At 31.8% G+C, this 23,704-nt stretch overlaps 1 protein-coding gene across 2 annotated transcripts in view; it reads left to right on the top strand.

The window, feature by feature from the left end:
• LOC134690626 (fibrinogen-like protein A) overlaps nt 1-23,704 on the top strand; it is a 49,082-nt gene that overhangs the window by 20,070 nt on the left and 5,308 nt on the right. The window contains exons 1-4 of one of the 2 annotated variants that reach the window (XM_063550599.1): nt 19,522-19,643; nt 21,715-21,783; nt 22,176-22,247; nt 22,928-22,999. In XM_063550599.1, coding sequence (XP_063406669.1) covers nt 19,562-19,643; nt 21,715-21,783; nt 22,176-22,247; nt 22,928-22,999 — 295 coding nt within the window. In that variant the 5' untranslated portion in view covers nt 19,522-19,561. Of the gene's footprint in view, nt 1-19,521; nt 19,644-21,714; nt 21,784-22,175; nt 22,248-22,927; nt 23,000-23,704 lie in introns of those variants that run through there. The other variant, XM_063550598.1, reaches the window with a different exon arrangement.

Raw genomic sequence — 23,704 nt, 5'->3', positions numbered from 1 at the left:
ACGTTACACTGAAAATACAGGGAACGAGGAATGATGAACACACGATTGGTACACACACAATACACGCACGCAACACGCACGATACACGATGAACGCACGGAATAATGGTCAGTTTGAATTTAAGAAGGTCTGTACTACCCAAACAACACGGTAATGATCTAAAAACCTTCTAACTAATATATGGCTTTTGTTTATATACAAACATCTGTTGTTACAAATATTTTCTATTGTTGCTTAGAAACGTGCATTCATGCCAGTCAACACCACAATGTAAAAGAGATGAAAAAGGATACACAGACTATTTTAAACAGTACGTAGCTCATGTAGTTATCTCTATCTTATGTTAAGAAACTGGATATCCTGATAAAAAAATCATGTATTTGAGATAAAACTCTTAAGAAATGTAGTATGTGTGTTTTTATTGTTTGAATTTAAGTAACATAACTATATGAATTGTTTTACATTAATTTCAGGGCCTTTTATAGCTGACTATGGGATATGGGCTTTGCTCATTGTTGAAGGCCATACGATGACCTATAGTTGTCTCTTGTGGAAAGTTGTCTCATTGGCATTCATACCACATCTTTTTTTTATATTGTAAACAAACATGTCTTGATTAAATTTAAGGAAATTGTAATAAATGAACTGATTTGCAGAATATTACTGTATATGAAAATATTATTTCACAGTCTACTCTGAAATACTTATAGCAATACGATTGTGTACACATTTTTTCGTGAAATTGGACGAAATGCGCATCTGGTGTAGTTCATATAATCTAATTAGATATAGGCGTCTGTTAATTTGCTACTTAATTATGTTTTGTTTGGTCATATATTTAGTTTCCTCTTCAACGAATCACAGGCAGCTGAAAAATATATACCCTTCATTTTAATTTATTAAAGAATTTTACAAGAAATTTGTAATAGTAATTAGCTTTTAATTATCTTAAAGATATTGAAGTATACAAAGATGTGGTGAAATTAAATACAAAACTCAGAAAAGAAATAAAATGGATCATTCAAGGTATTTATGTTAATAATTTTAATAATTTATATACTGTGGATGTATTCCACATTATAATGTAATAGACCAAACTTAAAGGTGATACAAACCTATCTGCATCAAAAGTAACCATTGACTATTCAAATCTGAATCTGGCCGCCCTTTTTCTATGGTTATGGATATACTACAGGCTTCAGATTTTTTTATCTATCTTCATTCCATTCTTTTTATGGTAATCCGCCAGAATAACACAACAACCATATTGCTAAAGAAATAAACAGATCAGTGTAACGTTTGCCAATGTGTCCGAAGAACACCAATCATGTAACTAAATCAGATAAATAAGAAAAAAAATGACTTTTTTTGTCATATATTGATGCATCGTTGTTTGCTTATCATCACCTTTTGAAATAATTAGTGTTGTCAACGTTTTTTCCGATTAACTGGTTAACCGTCGAAAGGACCGAATACTGAAACCTAAAACGTTAACCAGTCAATTGTACCGTATTGAATCACTTATAAATTTGTTCTGTTTAAACAAAAATATATTCGTGGTTATTAATTTAACAGCTCAATTATCCCGTTTACTGATTGCTATTGTAAATTACAAAAGCATAAAACTGTTTTGATTTACATATGTTCTGTTGATTGTCGGTTTCTATTTCCAAATCTTTAATAAATTATTATATGAGATATAACTTATTCTTTGTATGGTTTTAGAATCAAAAGGAGAAAAAGAAACTAGGAGAATATTTAACTTACTCAAACAGGACACAAAGGGTGATTTTTATTTGTTTAACACTTTATATTGACAATTAGATTTATTATCGTATTGTTTAGTTATTGTCTAATTCGCATGAAAAATCGAGTATCCTGCTTGGTGGTGTATAATTTAAGCATTTGAAAGAATTTGACGTAAAGGGATGGTTTATGTTTATGTATATCAATAAGTTCAAAATGTACCAAAACAATGTATAAATGATAATAAGAATTGAATAACATCTTGCATTCTAAACATGTCTCGATGACTTAGAAATATCGCTGTAGCAATGAAAAATGCCAGAGTGTTTAACAATTATACCATGATTATTGTAAAGTTCAAAAGTAGTAGTAGAACACATACTTAACTTACATGTCATAATTTGAAAGATATGTTTGTAATAAACAAATCGATGCACGTTATTTTTACAGGAATATGTTCTCCACCAATTGCAAAGTACAAAGACTGTACAGAGTTAAAAATGAAATCAAAGAAAAAACTGAATGATGGTGTTTACAAGATTTATCCAGGGGGAGATAATCCTGTTCAGGCGTACTGTGACATGACCACAGACGGGGGAGGATGGACGGTATTATTTACTTTATGAACATGAGACATAAACATGATAAAAGCTACAGATCTTAAAAGCAATTAACTGCACAGTTTTTTTTTTACTTTTGTATAACTGATATGGCATACGTTTATCGAAAAACGGATCATCTTTATACTACTTTCGCTTGATTAAGAATTTTGATTTATGCTAACATCAATGGTATCTGCAATATAATTTTATACAAGCCTGAAAACAAAAAAAATATTTCAACATAGATGTTTTAGGAGGAAACATAAAGAGACAATACAAGAAACTTGGGATTTAAATATGTCATATAATTTGTTCTCACATTGTATCTTTAACATGTTTAAAACAGGTTATGTTTAAACGGTATGGTGGATCTGTTAGTTTTAAACGTACATGGAAGGAATGCGAAAATGGATTTGGTGATATCAATGGCGACTTCTGGTTCGGTGAGATATGTTCTTGTTTTAAATATCGAAGTAAATGAGTTAACGGACTAGTCGGGATAGGGGAGCATGCATAGTAAGTGATTAACACACAAACATGAATTTTTTTTTTATACTCGTAAAAAGTAAAATCAAAAAAATACTGAACTCAGAGGAAAATCAATTTGGAAAGTCCATAATCACATGGCAAAATCAAAAACCAAAAAGCATAAAAAACGAAAGGACAAGAACTGTCATATTCCTGACTTGGTACAGGCATTTTCAAATGTAGAAAATGGTGGATTAAACCTGGTTCTATAGCGCTAACCCTCTCACTTTAATAACAGTCTCGTCAAATTCCGCTACATTTACATGATGCGTTAAATAAACAGTCACAATAAATAAAATAGTCAAAATATGGGGACATCAGTCATCATCGTATAACAATTTTAAAAGGAACAATTTAACAAGACACAAAAACATCTACTGTCTACGAACACATGGATTGATTTGAGTGTCTGACGTCAGAAAAATTATATACGTCACATAAATTTGTCGTTCAATGTACATACAAACAATTTTAAAATTTACATAGGCAATGTACGCATACAGGGTTAAAAAATCAAAAGTATGTAAGAATAATTACCGAAATAGACCGAGATTCAAACTAGTCCAAAAGTTATACATAGAATTTATGAGAATCCAAAACTTTTAAAAGGAACAATTTAACAGGACACAAAAACATCTACTATCTACGAACACATGGATTGATTTACTTGTCTGACGTCAGAAAAATTATATACGTCACATAAATTTGTCGTTCAATGTGCATACAAACAATTTTTAAATTTACATAGGCAATGTACGCATACAGGGTTAAAAAATCAAAAGTATGTAAGAATAAATTACAGAAATAGACCGAGATTCAAACTAGTCCAAAAGTTATACATAGAATTTATGAGAATCCAAAAATTGTTAATTCCGGATCCACTACACCATTGATTGATTTTGACGTTTGTGGTTCAACGTATATAGTAATTCATAATAGAAATATATCATAATGACATATTATAGACAAATATCATACTGACGGGATCTTTTAAAGTACAGAGTCACGTTATAAGCACAAAAGAAATACAAAGAGTCACATATACAAAACAAATCACCAAAAAATGAAAGCCAATACAAACACATTGACGAGATGTATAAGTACCGAGCCACGTCAAATGGATATCACATAAAACCATTCAACAGTAAAAATAATCTTAATAATAGAACAAAAACAAATAAAAGAACAATAAAACATGTTGTTAAGATGATACACAACATCTATACATCAAGACCATCGTGTATTATTTGAGAAGTTGATACGGAATATTTATCAACAAGGTCTTGGTACCTTCCGATGAACTTTTTTAGAATAAGGACGAGACGTTCTTTGACATACCCCTGGTTCATCAACTTTCTACTTAGACACTGATGACGTTTTACAAAGTCTGAGTAGGAGCTGAAAGAATTCATAATCTATTATACATCTGATATAATTACTGTGTATTATACAGGCAACAAATACACCAATATGTTGACCTCCAGTGGGAAGTACGAGTTGAGGGTGGACATTTTGAACTCAAAGAACAACAAAAAATATGCTGTGTATAAATCATTCATCGTAGGAGACGCTGCATCAAAATACCAACTTACAGTTGGTGGTTACACTGGAAATGCAGGTGATATATTTTAATTGTTATTGGTTTTACAGCAGATAGTTTAAGGGGAGGGTCTTTTTATTTAATAGTATTTATATTTTTTTTTCATTTTTCAAATAATTTTTTTTATACTAATTTTTTGGTTTCCGATACTGTAAAGTATTATTATTTATATGAAATAAACACACTCGAGTTCGTGAAGCGAATATCAGCGATATCCATTTGATGATTGTGAATTAGGCTACACTGTATATAATATTTTATAATCAATATATTGTTAACACAAAAACAAAAGCTTCTGTAAGCATCAGGGGGTTATGGATAGACAAAGGAATAGTCTATATCCAAGATAAGGACGACAGGGCAATATCTTTAATTTGGAAACTTGTTTACCACCTTAAATAAATAAAACCGTTTCATGTATAGGGGGATTCAATAAAGCAACTGACGAGCATTACGAATCAGATTTCAAATAATGTTTAGCGTTCTATGCGTCGGGGTAAAATGAATAAATAGACTTATGTCCGATAAAAATTACGTAACCTTCACATTTCATCAGAACACAAAAGTTCTGACAAATGTGCCGTTGGTACCCTTAGGAGAAAACTCAACTGGAAGTGACATCGACGTAAAGAATGTTTATCTCGCTTGAAAATATGTCTATTATTCATATTCTGTGTGTTATCCCTGGTCACGAGCCTGTAATTCAATGGTTGCTGTTTGTTGCAGTGTTGCACGTTTTCTTGTTTTACATATACATGCATATGCAAACATTCTACTGTTTGTCAAAGTTAAAGTTTATTTGTAAGAAAATTTTAAAAAGTTAACCTTCGGTGGTCTTGCAGTATCATGCTTCACGTGGGTGTTAGAAATAGTTGGATAGATCCGGATAAAATCAATGACTTTTGATTTCATATTAGCTGTTTCTCCTCTTCCCATGCTCAATTTTAGTATATTATAAAAACTGGCTGACTGATCATTGCAGTAGGTAAAAAAAAATTCCTGTGGACTGATATGTTTTAAACATTCAAGAACCTCTGGCTAAGCGTGACTGACATATATAACCGGGATTCACTTTGATAACACAATCAAGTGTCTTCGTCTAGATAATTCATATTAATATATCCAACTATACACCGAACACTAAATTAGTTTATTATCAAAACATTTCATATTTGTAGGTTTAAGGATAAGAAAAGGATGAACTACAATTTTTATCAAATAAAATTACAATAATTGTCCATCGATTTAGCTGTACCATGTGAAAGAACTACTGTGATGTTATGACAATTTTAATATGTATTTAAATGCGCCTTTTCCAAAGATAAGTTAAAAATTACAAACAGATTATAAAATAACCGCAATCTTAATCGGAGTAACTATTTAAGAACATAATAAATTGAATTAAAACAGCCGGAAGACAGGCTTTTACAGCTATCACGTTTGAAATGTCAGATATGTAATATAGATACTAACCAGTCACTGTCGTATATATAAATAGGACCAGTTTAAGTACTAGTTAGTAATATTGCTTATAGTTTATGCATTTATTTTATTATACTTCATGTCAAAATCCCGCATTTGAAGTGGTTAATACGAAGGAGATAATTTACGCTACAACATTTCAAATACTCTTCACCCTTCATATTTACGCTTTGACCAAGTGTACGCCTTATTGCATGCATATGATTGTTGTGTACAAGACTTCATAAGGCATAATACAATAATAATAGAAAATTCAGTATAATTGATTCGACTAGGTTGACAATATTTTCTCAGGGTAACAATCTGCTCTATCGTCCTCTCAGCTATGTGTTATTTACATAATGTTATATTCCTTTTGATAACTTAAATCTCATTTGTTGTTGTAGGTGATAGTTTAAAAGCTCACAACGGGATGAAATTTACAACCGTGGACCAGGACAATGACACATCTAGCTCCAATTGTGCAGTTGGACAAACAGGATCCTGGTGGTATTATGCTTGTTCAAGTTGTGACCTCAGTCGTACTGTTCACAAACCTTACTGGGGGTCCAATAGTATATCGAAATCAGTTATGATGATCCGAAAAGTATAGAATACATGCTAAGGATAATAAAAGTGTACACATCGTTCATTTTTTTATTTTTTTCTGAAATGTTTAACTTCCATACAGTTTACGTTTTGTTTTATATGGTTGCACTATCTTGTATAACATACCAGCAAACTAAACCGTTTTAAACGATTACAAAAGTAACTGACAATATGAGAAAGTATGCAATTCAAACATGTCAAAACAAACCAAAACATCTTATTTCTACATAAAAGTAGAATAACGTTGTACAACTTAAACATACGATAGGCTTTAACCGAAGCTACATGCACGTCGCATAACTCCTACTTTTTTTATTCACATTTAAAAGAGAGGCGAGAAATACAAGAGGAGCAGTCGAACTCATAAATCGAAAATAACTGACAACGCCATGGTTAAAAATGAAAAAAGCTATGTTAACGTTTTAGTTCCCGAGCTTACGAGGTACTTCTAACAAGGCGTCCATGTTGAAGGTCATAAATTAACCTACAATTGTTTTTTTTTCTGTTTCCCTGGTCTCTGGTGTGTACAATTATAGGTAATATCTTTTTGTATAGTTGATGTCGCATATTGCTTATTTGCAAGAGAAGGACTTATTTGGAAGACTGGAGACATACATTTATTCGGCTTGCCAAACCTATGGCTTGACTGGGCACTCTTCATTTAGATAGAAGTTATATCTCCGACTCGTCGTCCCAGATATTGAATGATATTTCAATTTAGTGTGTCTTGTCGTCCATGTGGACATTTATCTTATCTACTAACACGTTAAAAATCCTACTCAGAGTGACTGTTTAGTAGATTCCCGTTTTTCTAATATATCAACATATTATTGTTCTAAATATGCATTTCACTTGGCACTAGACGTTAAACAGCCACTCATTCATCTTTTTACAATAAAATTTCATACACCTGCCAAAACTTCAGCAACACCTGATAATTTTTCACAATCGTTTTTTTCCGAATACTTAATTAATCAAAATGTCGATGCAATGAACTTAATTCGCGTTTTTATTAGATAATTATCAAAGGTAGCAGGGTTAGAATTTAGTGCACCAGACGAGCGTTTCGTCTACACATAACTCATCAGTGACGCTCATTTTTTTCAAAGGTTAACAATTACAAAGTTGAAGACCATTGAGGATCTGAAATTCACAAAAGCTGTGCCAAATACGGCTAAGTAAATCTATGCCTGGATACGAAAATCCTTATTTTTTTTTTTAAATTACAAAATTTGTATTGCATTTTTTTTACAGTTTTCATGATTGGATTTTCGATTTCTACATTTTTGGCAAATGATTAAAAAATGACCAAAATAAAAAACAAGATTACGTTTCAACTTATTCTTAAGTTTTTAACAAATTTACATTTCACCGTACACACATTTTTTTTCAAAAACAAGAGTGACAATTTGTGTTTACATTCGAGTTCAATTTTGGTCATTAGTGAGTGTATCCTCTTCACTTCCGGAAAAGATCATCAAGACGTCGTCGCATGCCATGAACTAAGCGGTGCAATGTTCTAAAAAGAATTCTTTGCCATTATTTAGTCAAGGTTGTTCGTAATTCATGAAAATTCTGATAAGCTGGAACCCTGTTTTGTTTTTTTCTACTTATATCATCCCAGACATTTTTAATGGGATTCATATCCGGTGACATGGCTGGCCAGGGAATAGTGTCAATTGCTTCCTAACGTAAATTATCTAAAACAAATCTAAAACAAATTTAAAAAAAACTCTGTTGGGCCTTGCATTATCGGTCATGAATGTTGGTCGAGTTGCAAGATTGGGATTGTCAAAATGTGGCACAACGATATCCATGGTATCCTGTGATTTACTGACCCGTCATAGTCCAGGCCAGAACATAACGGTACATGTTTGTGTCGAAAAAAAAGCATCACAAGACTGTCAACCTCAGTCACCAAACAATGAAGTTCCAAGAATGTGCTGTTCACTTTTTGCACTATTCATTCCGAGGACGCCATACACGCATGCGCCAATCAATATGATGTAGAAGGAATCTGCTATCGTTAGACCAATGGACTCGACGCCACTGTCTCAGAGTCAAATGTTGGTGACCACAGGATCACTGATGTTGATCTTTATGATACATTTGAGTCAACAATGGTCTTTTGATTGGTTATACATGTTGGGTTTTTTTTATATTTCAACCAAAGATGAAGAACTGGATCTTCCATCACTGTATTGGATACCTTAACTACATAAGTCTCCTTACAAACAACGGTATATTGCTGGGTCTTCCAAGTGCACCACGAAACCTTTTTTTTCTAAATTATTAACATCTATTTTATCAGCAATCAACGACGGGCTTTAAAGTTATTGTGAAACTGCTTATTCTAGACGTGGCATGAATCAGATGTGGATACTTAAAAATTCCAAAGATCTTTTAGAGTACATACAATCGAACTCTCTTTCATCTTGTTACAGTATTAAAACATTTGACTTTTTTACTCTTTACACAAGTATTCCACTTTCCCCACTAAAAGACAAATTGAAAGAGTTGGTATAACTTTGCTTCATAAAAAAGAATAGCCAACGTAGATACAAGTATCTTGTCTTTGGGAGGGACAAATCCTACTTTGTAAAGAATCACTCTGATTTAAACAAAAAATTCTCTGAAACCGATATTATCAAGATCCTTGATTTCTTGATTGACAACATATTTGTTACGTTCGGAGGACTAGTTTTTCAACAGACTGTGGACATCCCAATAGGAACAAACTGTGCCCCTTCTACTTGCCGACTTGTTTCTTTTTTATTATGAGGCTGACTTCATGCAGGAACTTCTTAGGAAGAAACATAAGAAGTTAGCAATATCCTTTAACTCTACTTTCCGCTATATAGATGACGTTCTTTTACTAAACAATTCAAAATTTGGTGACTATATGGAACGCATATATCCCATCGAATTGAAGATAAAGGATACTACAGATACAGTTAAGTCGGCTTCATATCTTGACTAACATCTAGAAATTGACAATGAGGGTCGGTTGAAAACAAAACTTTACGACAAAAGAGAAAATATAAGCTTTCCAATTGTGAACTTTCCATTTCTAAGTAACAACATTCCAGCAGCACCTGCACGGGGTATATATCTCCAAATTGATACGATATTCCCGTGCTTGCATTTCCTATCATGATTTTCTTGATAGAGGGTTACTGCTCACAAGGCAGCTATTAAACGTAGAGTTCCAAATGGTGAATTTGAAATCATATCTTCGTAAATTTCACGGACGCCATCACGAGTTGGTTGACCGTTATGGAATAACCGTTTCACAAATGATATCGGATATGTTCCTTACGTCGTAACTACCATCCCCTTCCCTTTCATGGATGTGACCTACCGAATTAGACTATTTACCGGATTTGTTGTCACATAAACAACACGACGGTTGCCACATGTGGAGCAGGATCTGCTTACCCTTCCAGAGCACCTGAGATCACCCCTAGTTTTTAGTGAGGTTCGTGTTGTTTATTCTTTAGTGTTCTATGTTGTGTCATGTGTACTATTGTTTTTCTGTTTGTCTTTTTTTCATTTTTAGCCATGGTGTTGTCAGTTTGTTTTATATTTATGAGTTTGACTGTCCCTTCGGTATCTTTCGTGCCACTTTTATACGTGCATGTAAATGGGCACAATTTAGTCTGCGGTAAACAGTTCGTAGATTCACGCGACCATGTATTCCTCGTGTGTCGCATTAGGGGCAACCATTAGTTAACGGAATGCGACGAGCTGGCTGGGAGAGAGCTCTGTCATCTCTTGCAGATAGTTTACGTACCATAATAGAACGTTAGCGCTAATCAGCGGTCCCATTTTTTATATGGTACTCTAATAAACTCGATATGACACTGTATCCAGTCCAAAATTGAACAGCTATTCTGCGCAGAGTCACGCCAGCAGTGCGCATACCAATGAATTGTCACTTGTGTGCATTGTTAACTTACGTCCAGGAATTTTCCACATCTGAATACTTATCATATACACTGACAGCACGTGAAACCACTTTCATTTTATTGCAAGGGAAAACACATGTATGTATCTTTATAAAAAAAAACTAGGAATAAAATATATAGCTGTGGATTAACAATAGATTAACGAAACATTCAAATTCATGAATCGAAAATAAACTGAAAATTGCATCGATAAGGACATTCGGAGAAATAATTCCTATTATATGTCAGTGATATATTGAGAGCATACGATTTGTTTTATAGTTTATAAATTTCATTTGGATATAATACACATCAGGGTATATATTTTAAGTTCATTATAGCGAATCTGAATCACTATCCTTTACAAATTCACTTATTTATATGCTGCAAGATTTAACTGGAATGTCCATTATCGTTCTTACAGTTGAATTGATACGAGGTGTCTGAACTCTCTGGAAACATGATTTTGCACTTTTATCTTTATATACCAAAAGATTCGTCAAAGCTGTCATTTCACCGTTTGTGTCATTTCCCGAATTCTGACGATTTCTCTGATTTTAAAATTGCTTGGTCGTGATGTATTTAAAGCAGAAAATGGTTATTTATAAAGAAAAACTGAAGTTTTAATCGACAACATTTTGATGAGTTTGTGGGATTTAATTCCAAGACAGTTTATATTTTCATGGGAATCAATTGTGCACCTCTTCTGGTCTACGTACATGTTAAGACGTTCTTTCAATTCACCTTCAGAATATTGATGATAATGTTTCACTCAATAACTTACATTTCCGTTAGTGCTTGCATATCAAAATTAATATATCCAAGAACACTAGATATTAAGGATACTTTAAAACTAGAATTTCCTCCCCATCTGGACGCATTTATGACACACGTAATGATTTAACTCTTTAGCAATCAACTTCCAATTTCCTAGCAGTAACACCTCCTAATACATATATTTCAGTGAGGACGTTGCGTTCGGGCATGTTCACACTTTACGGACATCGTTAGTATTAGTGTTCAGCTTATACAAAAGCCGATATTGTAATGAGGAAAAACGTAGGTTCTCGTCACTAAAAAGATTTTGCGGTCACTATAACGAATAGGTAGACCGATACAATACAGATGTGTCGCAACTCACTAGCGTCAAGTTTTCATCGTCTCACATCTTTAGATATGAGAAATTTATTTATCTGTAGTTGTGTTGATTGTGTACTTTTTCCATGTTATGTTTCAATATTAATTGTCTCGGTGTCCATTTCCCGATTTCCTCTGTTTTTGTTTGTTACATTGATGTGTCGTTTTGATCCATTCGAAAATTATATTGAAAATTTTAATGAATTACTTTTGCATAATTTTGGAAATAAGATATTGACTATGATGATATAAATATTAACTATGGTAGCAGAAAAGAAGATGTATTAGCAGCTGCATGACCTCATCTTTATATCCTCGTATTCATTTTCTAAGTTCCTCAATCAAAACTATGATATCATTTAAAACTAGTGATTGCTTTAAACTTACCATGCTACACAATGAAAGGTTGATAGGTTAACACTACCCTCCGTATTGAAATCTTTTACATGTATGTGCATTAACTATATGGTTACAAAAACGTAATAATTTGTAATGCATTTCATGAACCTCAAAACCACTAGTGGTCCTTATTTCTTGTTCTTGAAGACTACACAAACTACAAAACTGTACGGAAAAACGGGTAGCAGTTCCTGTTTGTAGAAATGCCAGTGTTGCATTACAAACTAAACCCTATATATGGGCATGCAGCAAAGATTAACTTTAAATTCAATGCAATTGAAAGAACTCTTTTATTTGTTTCGCTTTACTACAAAGGCATATTTTTAGTGGCTCCGAGGTGCAGAAATGGCAGATATTTTTTATACTTTGTAAAATGTGAATTATATTTTCTGCCTTTTAAAATCTAATTGGATAAGCTTTCGATTACAAGTAATTGCAATCATGTATCGTCCAATCATAAGCCGTACATTCTGTAAAGTTAATTCTGAAAACCATCAAACACAACAAAACAATGTGTGTTGCTAAACCTGTACAATTATTAAGAGAAAAGAGGCGAACGATACTAAAGGGACATTATAGCTTATAAGTCGAAAACTAACTGAAAACTTAAACTTAAAAAGAAAGCAGACAAACAAACAACATACCACAAAATACAAAATAGAAAACTCAAAACTGAGCATCATGAATTCGCAAAAAACGGGATAATTACATGGGCTCCGGAAGAGTAAGCAGATACTGCTCCACACGTGGAATCTGTCATGTTGCTCATGTAAATACAAACCCGATGTAAGTCTTATTTGGTAGGTCCAACTCGGGGAAAAGAAGATGGAATAGTTGTTCAATCGGATCATAGATATAGGAAGACGTGGTGTGAGTGCTAATGAGACAACACTCCATCTTAATGTGGCAAACAGATATCCCATAACGGTCGTGATGGAGTTCGTAAAATTTACAAATAAATGATATCAACTTCCCCACTTGGAACTCTTGGTTCAATAGCTTCGGAATATCGTTTCAACTGGGAGAAATGTTATCTGTATTCAGGTGCTGCGTGAATGTAGTTTAATAGAAATTGAGAATAAACAGCCGGCAAACAGAAATTATCTCTTTTGACGTATTGGTCTGTTTTCAACTGACCTTCGTTGTCAACTTTAAGATGTAAGTTTTTTTTTCCTTAATCCATTCACAATTTAACAACAAATAACCAATACTGTGAATGCAGATTACATGAAGATGTCGTACCTTTTCATTATTTAAAGGCATACATACTTTTAAACAAAGTATATATACCTTTAAAAATGAAAAGGTACGACATCTTAATTTACAAATGAAAAGGATACAAACAATATGTACTCAGGTATCAGGTCCGTTCGCGCCCAATATACTTTCGCACCCTACACGTTCGCACCTCGCACGTTCGCACCCAAGGTCCGTTCACACTCTACACGTTCGCGCCCAATTTTAATTCAAATTCCAGTTGAATAATTGGAAAATGATGATTGATGATTTTAATTGCTTTCGTGTAAATACTGAATGAATTTATGGCTTGGTATGAGTGAAAGATTGAAGATTTTACATCAAAAACACCAAAAATAATTGATTTTAACAGCTTCATCCCTTTGATCTGAAACAATAAAATAATAAAATGTAGCAATGCACTATTAAAACCAAAACATGATAAACTTTATTCAACACACACAAACAAATGTAGTCAGAATCTCACGTCATTTTGAAACAAGTCAATGAAACAAAGTTATAGCAATACACTAACCAAAACATGTTAGAATTATTAAACACAAAATAAAACGTTGACAGAATCCCACTTTATATAGAAAGGAATATTACTTTTTTTACAACACACTATCCAAAACATGATTAAGATTTATTCAATACAAACAAAATACTGTCCCACTTTATTTTGATGCAATGAAAACAATAATAATTATAAGAATACTACTTTGCAAAACTTGATTACGAAGTTATTAAACACAAAAGCAATTAAAATTGGGCGCGAACATGTAGGGTGCGAACGGACTTTGGGTGCGAACATGTAGGCGGCGAAAGTGAAAAGGGGCGAACATGAAGGGGTGCGAACGTCAACTCAATGTTAGTGGTCGCAGATCAGGGGTCTGTACCACTTAGTCGATGCAACTGCTGGTGGAGATGCATTTCCCCGAAGGTATCAGCAGCACTTGTGTGTTGCCATGATTTATCAATGATATGGTTATATTCATAAATTTAAAAGGCCAAATAAATTAAAAAATAAAGTTGATGAGCATTCAGGACCAAAATTCCTAAAGTTTTGCCAAATACAGCTAAGGTAATCTATGCCTGAGGTAGAAAAGCCTTAGTATTTCAAAACATAAAAAATTTGTAAACAGTAGATTTATAAATATAACCATATCAATGACGATTTATGTCAGCACAAACAGTACTGACTACAGGGCATGTGATACCCTAACTGTTATTAGTCAGAAGCAATGTCAGAGATTGTCTTCGATCCTCAATCAAAATGCATCCGATGGCCATGATTTTTTTATTCAAAGCCTCGTATGGACAGGTAAGAAATTCATGAAGCTTGTAACTTAATATAAGAATTCTGGCAGTTATAGTTTTTATAAAAATAAGTTAGGTTAAACATTTTATGTATGACCATATCTACGAAAATAAACAAAGGTCAGGAAACAGCAAGAAGAATTGAGGAATATTTTGTTCACATAAATAAACATGATAAATGCTTAGTTAAAAGTTGTTACAGACTGACGCACGGAAGTCATATATACACAGTAACCAGCATCCCCAGTTCTATGTTTGGCTAGGAACAATAAATGCATTATGAGGGAACCAATTCAGCCGTATTTACAGGTGGTAGCACGACTAATATGTAAGTTAAAGTAGCAAATACATTCTGTATATATGTTCCAGACCGTGTGAGTATTTGAACCGTACTCGTACGGTCTGGACCGTATGCGTATATGTTCAAAATACGCTTACGGTCGGACTAATATTAAGAAGTTGGTCATGTTTATCAGATACAAATGTATATAGCAGATCAACATTACTGAAATCTCAAATTAATGTAAGAAATTCAATAGAAATTGAAATAAAACAAAATAATGTCATAACTATTTCAAAAATCACGTTTATTTAATCTCTTAATATCCTTTATTTAGCATGTCAGTAATTCCTAAATTGAAGCCAAATATGCTAATTGAAATTGAAATTATCGGAAGTAAACCTAGAGTGGAAGGAAAATCATTTAAGAATATTTAGGAACTTTACAAAAAAAAATGCAAAGCAACGTGCATGAACAATTTATGGTACTGTAAAAAGAATATGACGTTCTTTGTGGAAGTCAGCGTCACCTTGAGTACCAAATTAGGAATCACGGATATAAAAATAAACACATATTAAATTTTACTGTTCGCTAAATTATTTATCCATATACATGTAATAAAATCAATTTGTATCACTAAAAATAATGATTTTGATAAATATTTGTTTGATTTTAACCTATATATGATCCAAAAACATCAGCTGGACCGTACGCGTATACTCATTTGGTCGGACCGTACGAGTATACGTATGAATATGTATTGCTCAATTTCTGTATTATTGCCTTCACCAACTCACAGAATAATAAGGCTGTATTGTTTTCTTTTAACTTTTAAGATAAAAATGGTGTACGGCTAACCCCTTTCTTTGCGTCGGCCTCAACTAAAAATTACGATTTTATACACTCACCGATGATGAGTCATCATTCTTTTTGGAGAATAGTGATTGATGAAGGGAAGCAACGGGTTTTTGAACCGTTCATTCTGTATATATATTGTTCAATTTCTGTATTAGTGCCTTCACCAACGCATGGGCCTAGAAATTCTAAAGGGTGATTGGATGTTTTTCTTTTGCAATAAGGTTGCATGTTTTTCCTTTTAGCTTTTAAGGTAAAAATGGGGTGCCGCCCTACACTGTTTTTGCATTGACCTCAATTAAAATTGCGATTTTGCACACAGACCGATGATGAGTCATCATTTTTTTCAGATTACGCTGATTGATGAATGGGACGTCGGTTTTTTTAAACCGGTCCTTAAAGTCATAAGAAACATCAAATTAAAAAAATTGATGCAAATGTTTTTTATAACTCAATGGATATTTTTCATCATAGAACTTATGTATATATACTTTATTCTGAAGAAAATTCTTTTATTTGTTCATCTTTAGAAGAAGTTTCTTTTATTAGGTCTTTCCACTTTTCTGTGGAAAGACCTATTGTATTTGTTCTGATTATTATTATTTTTTTCTTCCGCCAAATTTGGTTCTTGCGATAAATGTTTATTTTGCAATATGTCGCTTAAATATTTCTTTTATTGTTTCGTATAGTTTATGCGCTTTTAAATTTCACCCTGCTAAGCCGAACCATTTTCATTGTAAGAGTTATCTCCCTATTCACTGTTTATCATCAGAGTGCATTCCTCCCTTACATAAAAAGAATTCTTTTAACAAATTGTTTGTTACATTCTCAGGAATTTTTGGCTAATTTGGATCGAAGCGATTCGATGAAATTTTATAGCAGTTATCTACCTTTACAAAATAAATTTGTCTGTATGTGTTTTCAACTCATCAACTATTAATTAACATAAGGAGTGTTTTTATTTCAGACCTATAGGTGCTAACTAAGACAATTAGGTCAAGGTCAAAGGTAAAGGTCAAGTTCTAAATTTTGACTTTCCTCGTTTTGAGATTTTCTCCGACACTTTTAAAGATAAACATCTAAGAACAAGTGCAAACTGTTGGCTTAATTGTAATGAAGATATGTTACATATGGTCTAATACAATTAAATGGCATTTGAAAGGAGTTATTGTCCCTGAAATGTCTTAATTTAAAGTTTTTTTATTATAACTTCAACTAAGTTCATAATAAAGCCATATGACCTTGTACATGTACAAAAGGTCAGGTGGAATATGAGCTTGAAAAAGGACAACCGGAAGTGACCTAAAAAAATTGAAGGTAGCTATTTGAATCCATATATTTTATAATATAAATACATTTACTGATCACTAAAGACTAGAAGTGACTTTCTGTAAACAAATCATTTTTTTCGCATAAATTTCGAATAATCGTCAATTTTTTGCAATCGGTCAGTATTGTTGTGACTATATGGCAGGTTATTAATACAAAAGACTAAGTTTATGATGTTTGTATCCATTGGTTCAAGCATTGGAATAACATTATTTTTCACCGGTCACTCGTTTCATATGACTTAGTTTTAGAGAAGAAAAAAAAAGTTTTGGCTAGCACGGGTTTCAAAAACATAATATAGGCTTTTTTCAGCCAATAAACAATGTTGAATTATGAAATGGTTTGTCGAGCCGCATAGAACAGTTTTACCTGAGAAAGAAAAACATATGTACAAAATCTTTCTTTGGGTGGTTTTACTGAATTCCAAATCGCTCGTATGGTCAGAGGTAAGAAAGATGCAATAAAAATGTAATTAAATTTTAATTGTTAACTACGTTATTTTCGTCCGAAATCAGATCAGTTCTATATCTATGTTCCGGACCATATGAGTATTTGGACCATACGCGTATGGTCATGACCATATGGGTAAATACTCATATGGTCGGGGTATTTAACACTCTGTTACAGTTTACTTTTAATACTTCTAAACTCTTCATATGGTATGACCGTTCATTCAAAATACGGTATCATATAGGTAATTTTATCATTATATTATAATAAAAAGATAAGCTAAATAAAAATAAGAAGTTTCACATAGTTACTTAATTTGACTAAATTGTCAAATTTAAAGTAAACACATTCTATACCGATGGTCATTAACGATGTGTTATTACGAGTAAATGGCAATATGTCGACTAAAAAATTAAATTCCAAAATTTTCTTAATGAACTGTTACATAAGAAGTCACTGGAAAGTAGCATACTATTAGTTTATTTGAGTTGTGTTGTGAAGATGGTGTATTGCAGTCATTTTACGATATTTGAGATCTAGAGCTTCTTAAAAACACCGTAGACATCAGAATTGCCAAAGACCTCGGTATCACTGAACGCAGCTGTAAAAAAAGGCTTGTTTTTCACTCGCAAACAAAATGTGTAAATGAAAAAGATCGTGCACAAATTTCTTGCAAATGCAAAAATGCTATGATACCGTGTGGAAGTGAATGTCATCCAAACCTAAATGCACGAATGTAACTAGCGATGAAAACCAACTATGGAATCAATGTCAAATTTTTACGTAGTTTTTTTGGATTATAAAATTTTTAAAAATGTCATGTTTTAAACCATCACTGTTTTTTTAGATCAAGTTTTTTGTATTATTGAAACGTTTATAATGTAATTTGAAAAAATATATATACCTATATGGTCCAAATACTCATATGGTCCGGCCTGTTAATAACCAAACGAGTGTTATACTCATATGGTCGGACCATATGAGTATACGCATATGGTCATGACCATACGCGTATGGTCCAAATACTCATATGGTCCGGAACATCTACATGGTTATAAAGCAATTAATCTCAATTAATCTCAATTAATCTCAATTATTCCCAATTAACCTCAACACAGGAAAAATAAAATGTAAAAATGCTTAGATTAATACAATTATTATTAACAAAAAGATTTTTAAGCATGTTCGTAAATACAAAATATAATTAGGTGGTGAATTTTCAAAATAGAACAGATTTTTTGTATTTGAATAAAATTTGTTTTAAGTTTAAAAAAGAACTATATCGTGTAACAAGTCGTAAACACTGATACTATTTTCAAATTTGAAGAGTACTTAATATACATACAGGACAGTTTTCTCGTTTTAATATATATTTTAAAACAAAAGCAAGTACTTTGTAATTTTTCAGTTTATGATAGTTATTGTTTATATATTTGTCGGTTTTTGTGAATTTGTATGATGATTATATTAAACCTTTTGTTCGTTATTTTAATAATTGTTACATCAATAAGTTTAAATACTAGTTCATTATTTTGGAATGAAAATATTAAGGTCACAATGTGCTAAAAATATGTTTCACCTGGTCTAGCCGATCTATTTGTAAAAATTATCGAGACAAGTTATTTATAGAAATTGATTGTTAAATTGCGGCAAAAATTGCAACAAGAAAGTTTTATCAGAAATAAAAAGACTAATTGGGATCGATGACATAATAATAATTTATACAGAAATGTGAGTTATTTAGACAGACATACGATGAATAGAGGTGTAGAATAAAAACTAATTAGGATCGAGGACAGAAACAATGCTATTAGGTTTGAGAACATTATGAACATAATGAATTCGGTTTAATTTTACTAGACTAAACCAACTCTTAAATTTAATTCCAAACGTACCTTAAACAAATAAACTTTACACCATCTGGTGTATATGTGAATCAACAGGGACTGTTTCTATCACGCGAAACTGTAATTAAGTCTGATAATTAAACTTAGACTAAACACTAACCACTTGCCATATGCGTCTAGTCTATCTGTGGTATTACATGTGAAACGTTTCCATAATGTACCAAATCTTTCTTTGGTTGGTCTTGTTAAATTCCGGAATGGTCGTATGCTGTTCAAAAGATGTGCCTATGGTCAGAGGTAATATAAAATGTTATTTATGGATTACGTCCGTTTCATGCCGTACCAATTCACCTACTTATAAAAAAAGGTGTGGTATTTTTGCCAATGAGATAACAAAAAAAACTGTACATGTATGTTTATAAAATAAACGACGCTTAAACTATTCAAAACAAAGGAAAACTAAAACTTGAACATGCTAAGATCGATACAAGTCTTATAATCAAAACCGTGTTTAGCCTTTTTGGTATCTTTCTGCTCTAGTCCATTGTCATAATTGTCAAATTTGATGAGTAAGAAATATATTTAGGGGGATTTTTTTTAAATCGTACAGCGTGTTTGTATTTGAATGAAATTATGTTAGATTTGATACAGGAACATATAATTTACAAGTCGTAGAATCGTCTGCCATTTTTTAATTATTTGTTTTACTCGTTGATCAATTTAGAAATAAATGTCACAATGTGTTAAAATATGTTCTACCTGGTCTAACCGATCTATAAAGTTATTTATAGAAATAAGTTATAAATAGAAATTGATTGTTGAAATGCGTACGTAGACAACTTGGATAAGAACATTTTCTCGAAAGTATAAAACCTTAAAAATTTGATAAGTTATTTCCTAAACTCGCAATATTCAATTCCGATTTATCATCGATTGTTAAAGAATCTCAATAATTTGTGCATGCTCAACTTTCTAAATTTAGTGGGGTTTTGTAAATTGATATATTTCATGTATTTCACATTAATCTGAAACTACTTTAATGATAACTAAATCATTCATAGACTATTAGTTGTTATATGGAATAATATTTGATGGCGATTTATCTGCACATTTTAACAAAAAGCTTAAAATGATATATTATATATTTCAAACTATTATTTCCTCTTGTGACTTTGGTGTAGAATAATCAGACTGTTTTAGTTTAATTTACGTCTTTAAGCAATCAAAACTGAGCCTTATGTACATACATTGTCAAATTACTTAAAAAGTTTAGAAACAAAATGGAAATAAGGGAAATAAAAGAGATGTTGAAAGAATGAAGAAGGTTACGTAATAAAAAAAAATTAAAACTTATTCGTTAATGTTTTCTTACACGTTTTTTCATCTTATTTACTGCCTTGAAAGGCGTTTTTCTCTGAGTTAGGGACTAATACTTGTTAGTGGTTGTTTTAAAATATTCTATTCATATTGCCATGTTATGGTTCAGTGCTTTTAAAAAGTTTTTCTTTGAATCTTTCTAATACAACTTTTGCTAAACTGAAAATATAAGCATTTATGATTTACAAAATGTTGAAAGATAATTTTGATATTTTACAAGCCTTCAAATACGTGTCAAAAATACTTGTAAAGTTACGTACAAAGGGGAAATAATGGCGATGTTATAGGAATGAAGATGGTTACATAATAAAATTTGGCAAACATACTCAATCGTAAATGTTTTCTTAGACGTTGTTTTTTTTTTGCATCTTATTTACTGCCTACAAAGGTGTTTTTTCAGAGATAGGGAGTCTTATATTTGTTATCGATTGTTTCAAAAATATTGTGTTGCTCATTGTTATGGTTTGTTCTTTAAATGTTTTTAGTTCTATTTACTTATCATTTGTTTGCTAAACTGTGTCTTTGTGCATTTGTTTATTACAAATGCTTGAAAGTTAATTTTGAATGTTTTACAAGGCTTCAAATATGTGTCATTTAAATGTTAAATTTTACATATTTTTTTTTTATGTAATCATATTTACATCATAATATGTCATGTGAAACATGAGTTTTGAGTTATCTTTGAATTAAATCGGCTCAATATAAATATATGTATTCAACTTTCGAAATTGTTGCAGAGCCTCTCATTTCTGCAATGGAAGGTCAGCGCATTTTTTAAATCACTTCTAAATTTGCATGTTGGAAAACTGCATGTTCACAAATTACAAATATAGTATGTGTTTCTGAAGAGTCCTGCACCATGTGTTTTGTTTAAATGTCTAATACAACACGCGCGGAATGTTGGGCGAAATAGCGTTCAAAAATCAATCGGAAAAAAAATTAGGCGTTTTTATGGTTAAAATATATCTTTAAAAAGTGAGTAATATTTCAGGTGTTCGAAATGACCGTGAGTCCTCGGAGGATGATGTGAGAGTCGACAAAATGATGCAGGAGTTACAAGGTAAGGGACTGTAAACGACTTTTAATTGTCTATATACATAACGCACTTTAGTGATATCCCATTATTATCATATTTTGGGGGTATTTTTTTCGTTGTTCTATAACTAAAGAGTGGGTAATAGCATTTTTTTTCCATTTAGATATATGATTTTGACACTGTTTCATTTTTTATGTATGCTTTCATATCTCATTCATATAATGCATATTAGTAACTGATGATCAAAATTGTTGAATATCTTTCAAAATTTAAAAGCATATTACAAACAACTACAATAGTATCAAGAGTACTACCCCAACAATAAGCAAATGATAATTAGATACACAAAGCTTTTAATGTTCTCATGAAACTGTTGTTTACACTGATAAACATTTACATTTTTTACTGTTGCTTAGATATATGCATCGATAGTAACCGACACCAAACTATAAAAGAGCTGAAAAAGGATACCCAGAATATTCTAGACAGTATGTAATAAATTTTATCTTATGTTATGAACGTTGAGAACCTCTTCAAAATTTTTGAAATTTAATATCAAATGCTGAAGAAATGCATTATATATGTTTTTTACTGTTTACAGTTTGATTTAAAGTATTATTGTAAACAAACATGTCTTAAATAAGTTTCAGGAAATCGTATTAATTGAATTGATTTACATAATATTACATTAAATAGAAAAAAGTATTTCCAACTCTACATTTAAATACTTATAGCAATATGATTTCTTCTCGGTCATTGCCCAATAGTGTTTGTGTGCACACCCTTTCATGGACATTAGACAAGACGTGAAGACATTTGCTGTCGAAATGCACATTTTTTTAACTATATATGACCTTTTATGTTAGTTTGCTACTGAAAATATGTTGTTTTTTTGTCATATATTTAGTTAAAGTTTCCTCTTTAACACGAATCATGGGCACTGGCATAACTGCAAGGTATATTTATGTTTTTTTTAAATTAATGACTGGTTTAACAGTTCCTGAATATATGTGACTTAATTTTATCAATTTTAACCGTTGATTTTTTCTTTTTTTAAAAAGTCAACTATAGAATGGTTAGCAGTCTGAATTCTATACCACTAATTTTAATGTATGATTGTCATTTCAATGAATTTGTAATAGCAATCACCATTTTGATTATGTTTTAGATATTGAGGTATACAAAGATGTGGTTAAATTAAATGCAAAACTCAAAAAAGAAATAAAGTGGATCATTCAAGGTATTTCTGTTACAGATTTTTATCATTTATATACTGTGTAGGTATTCCAAATAATAATGGAATAGAACAACTTATCTGCATCAAACGTAACAATTCGCAATTCAAATCTCATCATTGTTTCCGTTTGAAAATGATAATGGATATCATACAGACTTCAGTATTCTTCACTTCTATCTGCGATCGGTTCTTTTTCAGGGTAATCCACAAAAAGAACACAACGACCTTAGAACTCAAGATCAGTCTAATGTCTGTCAATTTTTCTACAGAATTTAAATCATGTAATTCAAACTAATAAAAATACGAAAGTTTTACCAGACTTTGTTTTCGTAATGTATTGATGCATTGCTGTTTGCTTGAAGCACAATAGAAAACATGTCAAGCAAATTGAGGACAAGTGGGATTTGAAAATTAATGTAGTAATAATGATCTTTCAAGTCACCTGGATGAAGGATGGAACCTTTATATGTTTTATGAAAATCAAAGTTTGTATTAAAGCTTTAGAACAAGGCATTTTGCCTATTTAAATATCCGTTACAGCTCCCATTCTGGCGGGACGTTGATGAGTGTTAACTTTAGCATTTAAAACGACGTCTATATAAAGCCTGGTTCTATCTTATAGCCAGATGATAATACTAGCTCCACATCCTTTCGTTGTTCTGCCTCTGGCTTTGAATTTAATTTTCACGAGATACAAGTATCTGGTGC

The sequence above is a fragment of the Mytilus trossulus genome, chromosome 11 (assembly GCF_036588685.1).
Source record: "Mytilus trossulus isolate FHL-02 chromosome 11, PNRI_Mtr1.1.1.hap1, whole genome shotgun sequence".
Classification (NCBI taxonomy): Eukaryota; Metazoa; Mollusca; class Bivalvia; order Mytilida; family Mytilidae; genus Mytilus; species Mytilus trossulus.
The sequence above is the reverse complement of the archived record's forward strand: the minus strand, read 5'-3'. Positions and strand labels throughout refer to the sequence as shown.